Genomic DNA, 13244 nt, shown 5'->3' on the forward strand with positions numbered 1-13244 from the left:
TACTTGTTCTTATTCTGTCGTTTTAATTACAATTTTTAAAAATCTTATAAAATATATATATTTTTAAGAATTTGACAAAAGATTATATACTTTTAATAAAGTTGGAGGAGTCAAATATCACCTCATAATGGGAAGGCTACTTTTTGATAAAATTTTGGATTATTGATTAGAAGGTGCTCCTAAAATTTTGAACGTGCTCCTAAATTTTTTAAGTTAGGAGCACAAATGCTCCTAAAAAGAAAAGTAAGCGTAGAGCCCTGATTTTCCCATATAGAATAAATTGTCTACAGGCTTTTTATGTCACCTTCTTCGTCCATTAACATGCTTTATTTTTAATGATTTTCTATGGGAGGAAAACGTTTAACGTGCAATTTAAGGCATTCCGTTCTGGGCTTGTCTGCTTGCCTGTACGGAGTTGGTCCTTTTAATATCACTTTCTTACTGCATTTCTTAATGCACGTTCATATCTGCTGGTCTGTATATGGTTTGCGTCAGCAATGAGACTTATACTGAATTTGGTCTTTATCATCTTTATCATATACTGGCCATCCGCTTGCCTTGTAGTATACATTATATTAATAAACTGTATATTGAATTTGATTTTTAATAGCACTATCTGAATACATTAAGCCATATTAAGTATTTATGGTTTTCTAAAGGAGGAAAACGCTTAACGAGAGACTTTGCGCATTGTGTTCATATTCTGCTGTTCTGTGGCCACGGATTAGCGGGTCTTGTCTTTTTCTCCTACAGGTGACTTGCAGGACCCTGTACGTTACAGTACCAAATTAGTTTTAATCGTTTAACATCCAGTGTCTTGGCACGATCTGTGTAGATTGCAAGTGATGTCGCAGGTAGCAGAGAGTGCAGGCAGCTAAGTGACACTGTAATTTTGTTTCTTTTTTCTTGTCTTCACCACCTGGCTACTTTTGTAAAATGTTGAGAGATTCAATTAAATATGCAGGTGTCTGAGAAGTCAGAGATCTGCAGCTAGACCCTATTGGAAATTTCACTGGTGATTCACACGGTTTTGCTGCACCACTCATAGTGTAAATAGGCTGAAAACAGCCTTTAATACAGTGTGTGTACTTCATCGCAATGCAAATACCATCTCTGCATGATCTCGCACTTGAACACTGTTTGTAGAGGCTCATTAACAATAGCATTTCGTCAAGCAACATGGACTGCAGATGAGAAATCTTTAGCTTCTAACTATATCTATAATCTACCAAGCATATAACAGTCAAGCACACATGCTGTACTCACATTTCTCATTCCTCTGTTGGCGTGAGAGGCCCTGTTCAGGGATACAGGGCTCATCTCTGGGTAAAGGCTCAAGAATGCAGATAGCATACGGTTGCAGGAGGTACAGCCCAGGTTCTTCCCCCTCCCACAGGCAGCCACGCACCACCGATTCCAACACCTTCACCTTCCCTTTAGACATCAACTCATTCTCCCATTCACGAGCCTTCATCCTCTGACGCACCTTCTGTTTCTCCGGATCTCCACCCTCCTGCAAGAGCAGCCTGTTAGCATCATGACGTGATTTAATGAGGCGACTGAAGAAGGGGGATGTTTAAAATACCTCGTCTTCCTCTAGTGCTCCTTCCCCTTCTGACAGATAACCGTGGGGCACAAAGAACCCATCATCATCGTCGTCATCATCTCCTCCTTCATCGTCATCATCCTGGAAGGAAAAGCCAGATTAAAGTCACCCCCAAATTCAAACATGCAGACAACAATGGCTAATTTGTCACTACAGAAATAGTGACGTCATATTGCTCACCCCCTCACTGTGTGACAGAGACTCTCCTGGCTCCTCTTCCTCCCACTCTTCATCACTGTCCACCTCATAATCCAGCAGGCCCTGATAAGACAAAAACTTCAGGTTGCTATGGAAGCCCATTTCCACCACATAAGAAGAAAAATCATGCTTTGGTAAATAATAAAGTCATAATTATAAATTTCAAAGCAGCTTCAGAGAAAACCACTATGTTAATGTTTATAATCCTAATACCTTCAATGCCTTATAGTTGCATTTAGCAGATTAGAGTTGGGTAATATAATTTACATTTTGCAACTATATCATGCAATCGAGCAGATGAGGTTGTCTAGTATAAATCTCCCAACATGAGAATACCACATGTACATGGATATACATACTTAAATATATCCAACTTTATATAAAAAGTAGGGCAACAATTTAGTTACATTTTGTCAGAACGAGATAAAATAAAAACTGACAAAGTAATGATATAAAAAGTTGAAATTATGAGATAAAATGGCGTGTCAAAAATGACAAAAAGGCTTTGATAATTTTACCTTGCAATTACACCTTCGATTTTAAATTGTCAATTGTGATTGTCAATTGTCAATTTACCAGCTATAGTGAAACAACCTCTACTAAGAATAACTTCTATAAATTATGAGAAACACGTTTATCAGTAGCTGCAAATTATCCTTTGGTTTATTTCTGCACAATTTTCTACCGTTTTCCATTCTGGCAAAGTTTAATGTATTTGACATTTTTAATTTTGAAGTTTCATTTTTTTTATTTGATAGAAATTAGTGATTTTTAAGTGGTCAAAACCATAGGTTACTCATTATGAACATGTAAAATTATCTTAATCGGTCATCTCACTAGCCAATTAATAAACTTCAAACATAGAGTTGCTATAGAATCAGAGGGAGTTGGGGCATTGTTGGGTTTATTTCTGAATTGCTTGAAATCAGAGGAAGCAGTTAGTGAACTGGACTCTCAGGCCCTCGACAGTGACCAATGAACTTCTTTGCAAGCTGAAAAACTGCCAAGCCATTGTCCTGCTCGGATCTCATCCAAACTTTTCCTAAGTAAACAAAGACACATACAGCCACAGATTGTATCATGTATATCTTATAAGAAATAAAATTTTCCTTGGTGCTATTGAGAAATGACTTCACAACACAAGTGTATTTAGACTGTAATCACAATCACAATAATGTTGCCATGACAACAGTAAAGTTTAAGGTGGGTCTGATGCTGCATTTCCAGTTCTTTCCACAGGCTTGAAATATACTTGCGGTGGTAGCTGAGTGAAAATCCTCCTATTACCCATGGCACAAAAATGGTCTACTACATGTGACAAACAACAAATAATGTGTGACTTAATATTTGTATTTATTGAAATTAATTTTGATACAGATTATGCTGTGTTTAGGGAGATATGAAGTACCTTTTAACCATTTACCACAAAATTTCTCAACTACACCATTAGTTTATATGAAATATTAAATGTTTATGGGAAAAAAAACACTTTAATGATGACCAAAATTAAATATTTAATTTGTTTCTGGATATTGATCTAGGTCAGGGGTGTCCAACCCTGCTCCTGGAGAGCTACCATCCTGCAGATTTCAGCTCTAACCCCAATCAAACACACCTGAACCAGCTAATCAAGGTGTTCAGGGTTGCTTGATAATTACAGACAGGTGTGCTGGAGCAGGGTTGGAACTAAAGTCTGCAGGACAGTAGCTCTCCAGGAGCAGGGTTGGACACCCCTGATCTAGGTGTTAGGGGCAGAAATCTGCCATCTGCTGGCTACAGAAAAATCTGTAGGAAATACAGCATTAGTAATTACCATACACATGCAGCAGAGGCCCATAGAGATCCATTAGTTTTTTTGGATGAGGTTAACTGCTCTTATAAATGCAATGTGGAACAAACAGGATCACACAAACGTACGTGCACACACACACACACACACACACCTGCTCTTTGTCTGTGAAATATCCACCGCGCATGTGGGATTGTCAGTGGGAATAAACAGGTCTTGCTAGGGGGGCTGCACGATATATAGAAATTGTCGAAATATTGCAAATGTAAACATCGCGATATGCATATCTCAACTGCATGCAATATCTGAATCATTTTAATAATAAGTTTTGAATCATTTTAATAAATCTTCAATTTTACACTTTATTACATTTCTGTACCTGAATACTACTGTTTCCGGGTTTCTACAGGATTTTTAAGCTCAAATTTAAGACCTTTTTAAGACCTGCACAAATAAAATTAATACCATATGAGCGGGGTAGGGCAATGTCTATAGTACCATATTAAACTGTAAAATTACTGTAAAAAGCATAATTTACAGTTCAGATAAAAGATTTCACAAAAACAAAAAGTTGTATAAAATGATAAACTTTACATTTCAGCCTTTAAAACCATTTTTAAGAAAATGGATGAGTCAAAAGTATTAATTACTATATTAATTTAAACAATAAATTATTATATCAATTAAATAACATAAATTAGGGGTGTGCGATATTGACAAAAAAAATGATATCTCGATAATTTACAGGGATTTTATCGATAACGATAATTAGACAATATTTTGCTGAATGTGTTATTGTGCCGATATCTTATGTCTAATTGTGCTGACAGCTGACTCCTGAATTTTTTTATACTCTTCATATTCTGTGTGGTCAGTTCACAGCAGTGATAGAAATTAATCATTTCCAACAAGTTTTATGGGCATTTTTACCTTTAAAGGTGGGGTAAGCGATTTCTGGTAGCCAGTGTTGACATTTGAAATCACCAAAACAAACACGCCCCTACCCCAAAAGGGTCTCGGCCCTATTTTGATAGCTCCGCCCCACACATACATACACAACCCAGGCAACGATTAGTTCTGTGAAACAAAGCAAAACCAATGTTACACCATGTCTACACTGGACGCGAGTGGCGCGGCGCGACAAAATACTATAAAACTCATTGTAATCAGTGCTGTCTACGCCATAGATATATATACATATATGGTCTACACTGGATGCGGCGCAGCACGACACGACAAATCCCCGACAGAAAACTGCTGCTGAGTTCTATTTATGACGTATTGGCGCACTAGTCTAACCTGCTAGACTTCATCACCTGATGTATGCGTGCACTCTGTAGGGGTTTTGTTTGCTTTTCGCGATATACACGATAATATCAAATCGCACATCGTTAAAAAAACAACTACGATATTATTGCAGACCATACATACCGCACACCCCTATTATGTTTAGATTTTTATAACGCATTGTCTTCTTATCGATCCACCAGTTCACATTTAAAGCTCTGTGTTTGCAGGGTAAAAACATGGGTCGATTTTTGCATTTGTCTGAACTCTTTGGCAGAACACAAAGCAGCACAGCACCGGACTTTGAACCTGCAGCGCTCATGTTTATTTCATGAAATCATAGCCTTCTGAAGTTTAATCGTCACATTCAGCATATTGCAATTCTGGTCTTTCCATCCCCAAATTTAAGACATCTTGAAATCATAATTAAGACTTTCTTATATAATTTAAGACTTTTTAAGGCCTTTAAGACCCACAGAAACCCTGCTGTTTATTTTATCTATGCTTGTAATTTGTGTATTTGTTCTTTTTTTTTTTTTCCTGACTGTTCACTTGCATTTAATCATGTTTGAACTTTCTTAGGCTATAGTTTTTGCTGTGGTATATGAAGAAGTACTTAAAGTGTACTTTAAGTAATAACTGGAAAGCAAGTGGCATTCATTTTTTTGTTTGTTTGTTCACATTGATGTTAAAATTACATTTTCTGATTTGTGACAATACTTTTTATGCAATACTAAAACACTGCTGGTCACTTTCAGAAGTTGTAGTGATGCTTTCTTTTCTAAAGCCCTATTCGCACGGGATTAGTATTACCTGGTGACCTCCAGTCATTTGTAGGTCCCCAGATAATACTAATCCCGTGCGAATAGGGCTTAAGAAAGAATGTGAAACATATTGGTTATATAATTTTCATTTTTAAATATTTTTAAATATAATTTTAATTGTTTTTACACACTTAAGTTAATATCATATCACATATAGAAGATCGCATTATTTAACAAGGTATCGCATATCGCATTTTTCTTCAGTATCGCACAGCCCTAGTTCTTGCACACACCGAACGAGCAGTTATGAAACATGGAGGCTCTTCATGTCACGTCTTTTGCATGCTCAAGTTCGTTATTTTAAATGTAGACGTGTGACAAGCACACTCAAAGAGAGATCGAAAGCTCAGCCAAGATGGACAAACAGCTGATCATAGCTGTACATAAACATATCTAGTAGTATAGTTAATGCAAGGGATGGAAATCCATTTATCCTTGGCTGAATCTTCTTCATCTTCATGGATAACGCGGCTCATGATTGATTAGCAACGGCATATCACTGGAGCGCGAGCTCCCGAGCGCTTTTGAAAAGAGAAGTGGCACGGCTGGCGTTTTCCATGAGCTTTTAGACACGACATGTGAATGGCCTCTAAATCGATTGCGGATGGTTTCATCATCTCGGGCGGATAAAAAAAAAAAAAAAAGTATAAGAGTATAAAATAATGAAAAGCAAAAATGTGTTACCAAATATACTTGGGGGGCACGCCCAGGTGAAGTCTATGTGTGGGAAGCACTGATATAATTTACACATTCTTGTGTTTTTACCTTGTGTTGTCTCAGTGGGCAGCGTGGAGAGATGCGAGTGCTCTTTTTACACCAGGTCCCCCAGTAAGCTGGACGATAGTTGTCATGGAATTGCAGGAGTTTCATGCGGCCATAACGGTGGCGGTCTGGGACGCCATCTGCCTTTTGGCTGTCAGTTATGACCACACAATCTCTAATAACAGAGAACAGACGAAACAAACAAAGAATAAGCCTTTCACATCACTCTCATATAAACAGCAGCTGGTGTTCCGCACATTTATAAGTTCATGAGTATCTCAGCAACAGGTTTAATATGGCTTTACCTTACAGCACTGTGACTGGGCTGGGTTGGACCTGAACGGCGAGGTTTGTGCCTTGTCCAGTCCTTCAGTCCATTTAGAGTGCTGTCAGGTTGGGCAAGATAATGGTCCAGCTCCTCTAGAACTGAGTCTTCACATTGTACTCGAGTCAGTGGTGCCAGAGACATGTTAGCTTTAATCTCAAAAGGAGCAAATTTTCCACAGGCAGACGCCAGAGTCTGAAACACAACAAAACATCAAAAAAAGTTAGAAAAAGAAAACACAGCGTAAACAAAGCATGACAGCCATCACATTGGGAAAGATTTCTAGCTTTTAGATTTTTATCTTATCTGTTTGTCCAACAAGGACTCATTCTCAAATGAATATCTTATTTAACATTTGTAAATGTTTCACACAAGTAGTTTGACACAAGTCTTTATTCCACAGTGAATAATGTGACTCTTACCTTTGGTGCCAACTGGGTCTTGGGCTTCTGTAGAAAGCGTGTAATCTCAGCCTTCTCAGCTTTGATTCGCTAAACAGATGGACAAACTCAAATGAGGACCTGAACAGTTCGCAAAACAATAACATCCAAATTTGAAGATCTCAGGAATAAAGATTGATAAAACCACTCACATCTTTCTCTTCCTTCAACCGTTTTTCCTCCTCTTTCTTTCTTTTCTCTTCCAGTTTGGCCCTAAATAGCATTTACAACAGATTTTAATACTCGCATCCTTCATAAAACTAAGAAAAAAATCAGTACAACTATTATTGTGATACTTTACTGACACACTCACTCAATTTTAATTTGCCGCTGCTCTTCTTTAGCTCTTAGTTTCTCTGCCTTTTCCTTCTCCTCCCTCTCCTTTTTTTCTCGTCGCTCCTTTTCATCCTTCTCCTTCTTTTCTTTTTTCTCCCTCTCCTTCTCTTCCTTTAGCTTGCGGGCCTCCTCTTTCTTCATTTCCTTGGCAGCTTTGGCCTCTTCTTTCTGGCGTTCTTTCTCTTCCTTTTGTCGCTGCTTCTCCTCCTGCTCTTGGACACTCTGAGGGACAATAAGACAATAAAGAGCTATTCAAATGGAGTGCAGAATTCCACAGTGACAAGACTTTAAAAGTAAACAATCATTCCTTCTTGAACCCTTAAAGTGCAAACATCCACATTGTGATCAAACTTGTTTGGGACTTCTGGAGGAGAAATAACCCACACTAGCTACTAGGGCTGTGTATCACCAGCAATGTCACGATACGAATCACGATACAGAGGCCACGACACGATACGTATCACGATACAGGACTGCACTGAATTTCACCTCAGCAGAATTTAGAAAAACAGCTGTTTATTAAACATTGCACACTATAGTGCCATTTCTAACTATTGGCAGAGCAGGTACAAGGGCCTCCATAACTGTACCACAGTACAATATAGGTAATGGCATATGTTTCATGTTTACATTGGCCAGGTACAATATTCTGATTGTTTGCATCTTGTTTTTAAGCCCATAAATAATAATGTACTCGTTCTAATAAATGTATATTGTAATGTACTTATTCTAATATTAAAAAAATCATATTTACATTGCTGGTAGGTTATCATTGCACAAATGAACGAACTCTCTACGTTTAAAGAATTAAAATTAAAAGAGTTCTAAACTAATGCGCTGTCTTCACACCCACGCTCAGTCACTCACACAGATCACGTTGCGGCCGCACTCGAGACATTCAGGAACAAACTTTTTAGCGCTGCCCCGCAGTTTTATCAACTAAATAGCTTAATCGCTCAAGAACTACATTATCATTCTCAACAAGGAGCTGGTAACATCATTGTTTCTACAGGGATTAAAGCCACAGATTCAATGTTAATAGAGAAACGGTGGTAATTCATACATGCACAGCCTCTCTCTCTCTCTCATAAATTAACACTTGATGAATTACACTTTTCTGAGAATAGACTTGAAGTGGAGATCGCTAAACTGCAAGCTTACCAGTGTTTTCAGAAAGCAAGCGCGTTTATCCACAGTGGAGAGAGAGCGCGTGCACATGGTTGCCAGGTTGACAAAGATAAGTAGCACACTTAGCAGATATTTCCATATTGTGCCAAGTGTAAAGCTCTGTTTCGGGGATTAAGTCTCTTCATATCAGGCAACCCCGGTTGTGTTCCTCTGCGGCAAGATTAAACCTTGTTGTAGCCTATATATTATGCGCTATTCATTATTTTTTAGAAACCTCGCACTTTTCTACTCACTTTTAAACGTTGTTCTTGTATTTAAATTAAGCGCGGTCCACTGCTGCACACGTGCCTCAATATCGATACAGGGACAGCTGTATCGATACTCATATCGTCAAATCTCTGTGACGATACATCGTCGTATCGATGTATCGAACACAGTACTACTAGCTACTAAGATTTCAGCTTTGGGCTCATGCACCCAAACCTGAATCTCATATGCTCAGATTAACATTACACTAAAAATGCTGGGTTCTAAATGTGATAAAAAACATGGGATTTTACCTTAAGGGATCGTCTCTTCATTTTACTAGCTGCGTTTATCCGTGACGTCTGCAGAAAGGAAAGAGACTGATCAACAGGTTTAACTTAAGCAAAAAAAAAAAGAGATCAATTGATTCATGTCTACTCACAGAGGCAGGGGTGGTGGGAGAGCTCTTGCTGGGCTCTGGTGAGCTCTCTACCACTGAGAGAGAGCTGGTAGACTCGGTCGACAGCACAGACTCATTCCCGTGACTGACTTCAGTCTCCTGCTGCTCTTCTTCCTCAGTGTCCTCAGTGTCAGAAATGTCCAGCAGTGGGAGGGCATCTTCGTCCTTCTCAGTCTCTTTTTTTGTCAGTGGGGTCAGTGGGGCTGTAGATTTTGTGGCATGTTCTGCATTCTTCGATGTTTCTTCGCTAAGGGGGCAGGTGGCAGCACAAGATTTTGTGGCATGTTCTGCATCCTTCGTTGTTTCTTCGCTAAGGGGGCAGGTGGCAGCAATTGGAGGTGCAGGCTGCTGTTTGACAGCATCATTTGAGTCTTCGGTAAGGTCTATTGTTTCAGGGCCACAGCAGACCGGGGAATGCTTCGGCCTGCTCATGAAGCAATCAAGTGGTCCACGGCCATTTACCAGAGCTGGGCCACGGTGCAGCGGGGTGGAGGAACTGTCCCCATCATTTTCTCCATCCGACGCACTGGGTTCAGAACACTTGGGGACAACAGGACCTTTGGTTCTTTTGGGCTCACTGCATTCCTTGGTTTCTGGGTTGAGCCTTTTGAAAGGTAGACGTGCTGTAAGGAGGCAATGCTGTTAAGTTATTCTGAAAAGATTATAAAACACTAGGCCTCATACATTTGCTGGCCATTATACACTGAACATCTGAGGATCTGTGTATCAAGCATGTCTTGCAGTTTAGCAATAGTAGACTGCAATCATGCTGACTGATTTGAACATTAAGTCGAGGCTTTTAGATAAGAACAAAAGCACACTGCTGTGAAGGAACGAAAGGGGTGAGAAATGAAATGCAGCACAGTAATTGTTTTACCTCAATTATAATAATTGCTGGAAGTCAAAATCTAAATAAAATTTGATCAATCACACATCCCTACTGGATGGAATCTCAAAAGTGCATCCTAATTTGCATACTTGTGCACTATCCTATGCCATTTGTTTAGTATAGTGCAATTAATGGGTTCACACCAAAAATAAAAGTGTATTTTAAATACCTAAATAAAGTACCTATTTAGCTATAGGTACAAATGTAAGAGACATTATACACTCAGTGGCCACAGGTTCAATTACACAAGTGAAGGAGAAGAGCGATTAGACTTGATGGATGACAAAATAACCTCATAAAGAAAATAAAGAAACTCATACACTAGACTGGAGTGTACACGCATCAATAGGGATGCAACTTCAGTCTGCAACTAAACAAAAAACAAAAAAAATAATAATTGATTTTCTGTGAAATCTGACAACTCTGACTGCCAAAATCTGCAGACTGACTCTGACTTTCGTCAACTCCTCCAGACTGGGGCTAAAATCTGTTCAAAAGTCATGTACTGTATTCCAGCCTTCAGCAACAACCAGAAACAAAAGAATGGACTTATATTCAGAAAAAAACATTTATGTTTTTGAATAAACAAATATGACTAAGACAATTTGTTAAATACTATTAATTAGATTGGGCTTTAAGACTTCATAATTTACTCTAGACGATACATCGTCGTATCGATGTATCGAACACAGTACTACTAGCTACTAAGATTTCAGCTTTGGGCTCATGCACCCAAACCTGAATCTCATATGCTCAGATTAACATTACACTAAAAATGCTGGGTTCTAAATGTGATAAAAAACATGGGATTTTACCTTAAGGGATCGTCTCTTCATTTTACTAGCTGCGTTTATCCGTGACGTCTGCAGAAAGGAAAGAGACTGATCAACAGGTTTAACTTAAGCAAAAAAAAAAAGAGATCAATTGATTCATGTCTACTCACAGAGGCAGGGGTGGTGGGAGAGCTCTTGCTGGGCTCTGGTGAGCTCTCTACCACTGAGAGAGAGCTGGTAGACTCGGTCGACAGCACAGACTCATTCCCGTGACTGACTTCAGTCTCCTGCTGCTCTTCTTCCTCAGTGTCAGACTCTTGAGAAATGTCCAGCAGTGGGAGGGCATCTTCGTCCTTCTCAGTCTCTTTTTTTGTCAGTGGGGTGGTTGGTTCTGTAGATTTTGTGGCATGTTCTGCATTCTTCGATGTTTCTTCGCTAAGGGGGCAGGTGGCAGCACAAGATTTTGTGGCATGTTCTGCATCCTTCGTTGTTTCTTCGCTAAGGGGGCAGGTGGCAGCAATTGGAGGTGCAGGCTGCTGTTTGACAGCATCATTTGAGTCTTCGGTAAGGTCTATTGTTTCAGGGCCACAGCAGACCGGGGAATGCTTCGGCCTGCTCATGAAGCAATCAAGTGGTCCACGGCCATTTACCAGAGCTGGGCCACGGTGCAGCGGGGTGGAGGAACTGTCCCCATCATTTTCTCCATCCGACGCACTGGGTTCAGAACACTTGGGGACAACAGGACCTTTGGTTCTTTTGGGCTCACTGCATTCCTTGGTTTCTGGGTTGAGCCTTTTGAAAGGTAGACGTGCTGTAAGGAGGCAATGCTGTTAAGTTATTCTGAAAAGATTATAAAACACTAGGCCTCATACATTTGCTGGCCATTATACACTGAACATCTGAGGATCTGTGTATCAAGCATGTCTTGCAGTTTAGCAATAGTAGACTGCAATCATGCTGACTGATTTGAACATTAAGTCGAGGCTTTTAGATAAGAACAAAAGCACACTGCTGTGAAGGAACGAAAGGGGTGAGAAATGAAATGCAGCACAGTAATTGTTTTACCTCAATTATAATAATTGCTGGAAGTCAAAATCTAAATAAAATTTGATCAATCACACATCCCTACTGGATGGAATCTCAAAAGTGCATCCTAATTTGCATACTTGTGCACTATCCTATGCCATTTGTTTAGTATAGTGCAATTAATGGGTTCACACCAAAAATAAAAGTGTATTTTAAATACCTAAATAAAGTACCTATTTAGCTATAGGTACAAATGTAAGAGACATTATACACTCAGTGGCCACAGGTTCAATTACACAAGTGAAGGAGAAGAGCGATTAGACTTGATGGATGACAAAATAACCTCATAAAGAAAATAAAGAAACTCATACACTAGACTGGAGTGTACACGCATCAATAGGGATGCAACTTCAGTCTGCAACTAAACAAAAAACAAAAAAAATAATAATTGATTTTCTGTGAAATCTGACAACTCTGACTGCCAAAATCTGCAGACTGACTCTGACTTTCGTCAACTCCTCCAGACTGGGGCTAAAATCTGTTCAAAAGTCATGTACTGTATTCCAGCCTTCAGCAACAACCAGAAACAAAAGAATGGACTTATATTCAGAAAAAAACATTTATGTTTTTGAATAAACAAATATGACTAAGACAATTTGTTAAATACTATTAATTAGATTGGGCTTTAAGACTTCATAATTTACTCTATTTTACATTATGGATAAACTGCAAAAATGTACTCTATCTTTTTAATCACCATCATCCAACAGTAAAGTAATATCACAATGAGAAAAGAAAACACTTAATAAAAAAATTTAAGGTAAAAACCCAGTTGCATATTCATTTTAACAGGAATTGAGCCCAAAGACAGTAACACTATAAGAATAACTTTATAAAACATATTTGGAAATTGTTTCATGTTTTTATCCTTATAATCAGCAGTAATGGTAATTTCATTGACGGCTCACTAAAAGGTTTGCGTGACCTGATATATCATAAGGGAATCAATATAGTTTGAGACATACTCCATTAAGCACTTACGTGGACAATTTCCCAATCCACCTACAAAAATATCCCATCCTAATGATGTTCAGGATTTTTAATAAAATAAGCTCCCAAGATTCCCCCCCCCCCCCCCCCCCCCCCCACATAACT

General features: G+C 38.9%; 1 protein-coding gene across 1 annotated transcript in view; it reads right to left on the reverse strand.

Annotated features, from left to right (window-relative positions):
* LOC107699396 (chromatin assembly factor 1 subunit A-like) overlaps positions 1-13244 on the reverse strand; it is a 27952-nt gene that overhangs the window by 13103 nt on the left and 1605 nt on the right. Inside the window, exons 3-13 of the mRNA XM_016500634.1 lie at positions 11342-11874; positions 9384-9524; positions 9256-9303; positions 7545-7789; positions 7384-7444; positions 7214-7282; positions 6772-6986; positions 6470-6641; positions 1787-1867; positions 1586-1687; positions 1267-1513 (exon numbers count right to left, since the gene is read on the reverse strand). Of these exons, the coding sequence (XP_016356120.1) occupies positions 1267-1513; positions 1586-1687; positions 1787-1867; positions 6470-6641; positions 6772-6986; positions 7214-7282; positions 7384-7444; positions 7545-7789; positions 9256-9303; positions 9384-9524; positions 11342-11874 (1914 nt within the window). The remainder of the gene's footprint in view (positions 1-1266; positions 1514-1585; positions 1688-1786; positions 1868-6469; positions 6642-6771; positions 6987-7213; positions 7283-7383; positions 7445-7544; positions 7790-9255; positions 9304-9383; positions 9525-11341; positions 11875-13244) is intronic.

Source organism: Sinocyclocheilus anshuiensis, unplaced genomic scaffold (genome assembly GCF_001515605.1).
Source record: "Sinocyclocheilus anshuiensis isolate Anshui unplaced genomic scaffold, SAMN03320099.WGS_v1.1 scaffold766, whole genome shotgun sequence".
NCBI lineage: Eukaryota > Metazoa > Chordata > Actinopteri > Cypriniformes > Cyprinidae > Sinocyclocheilus > Sinocyclocheilus anshuiensis.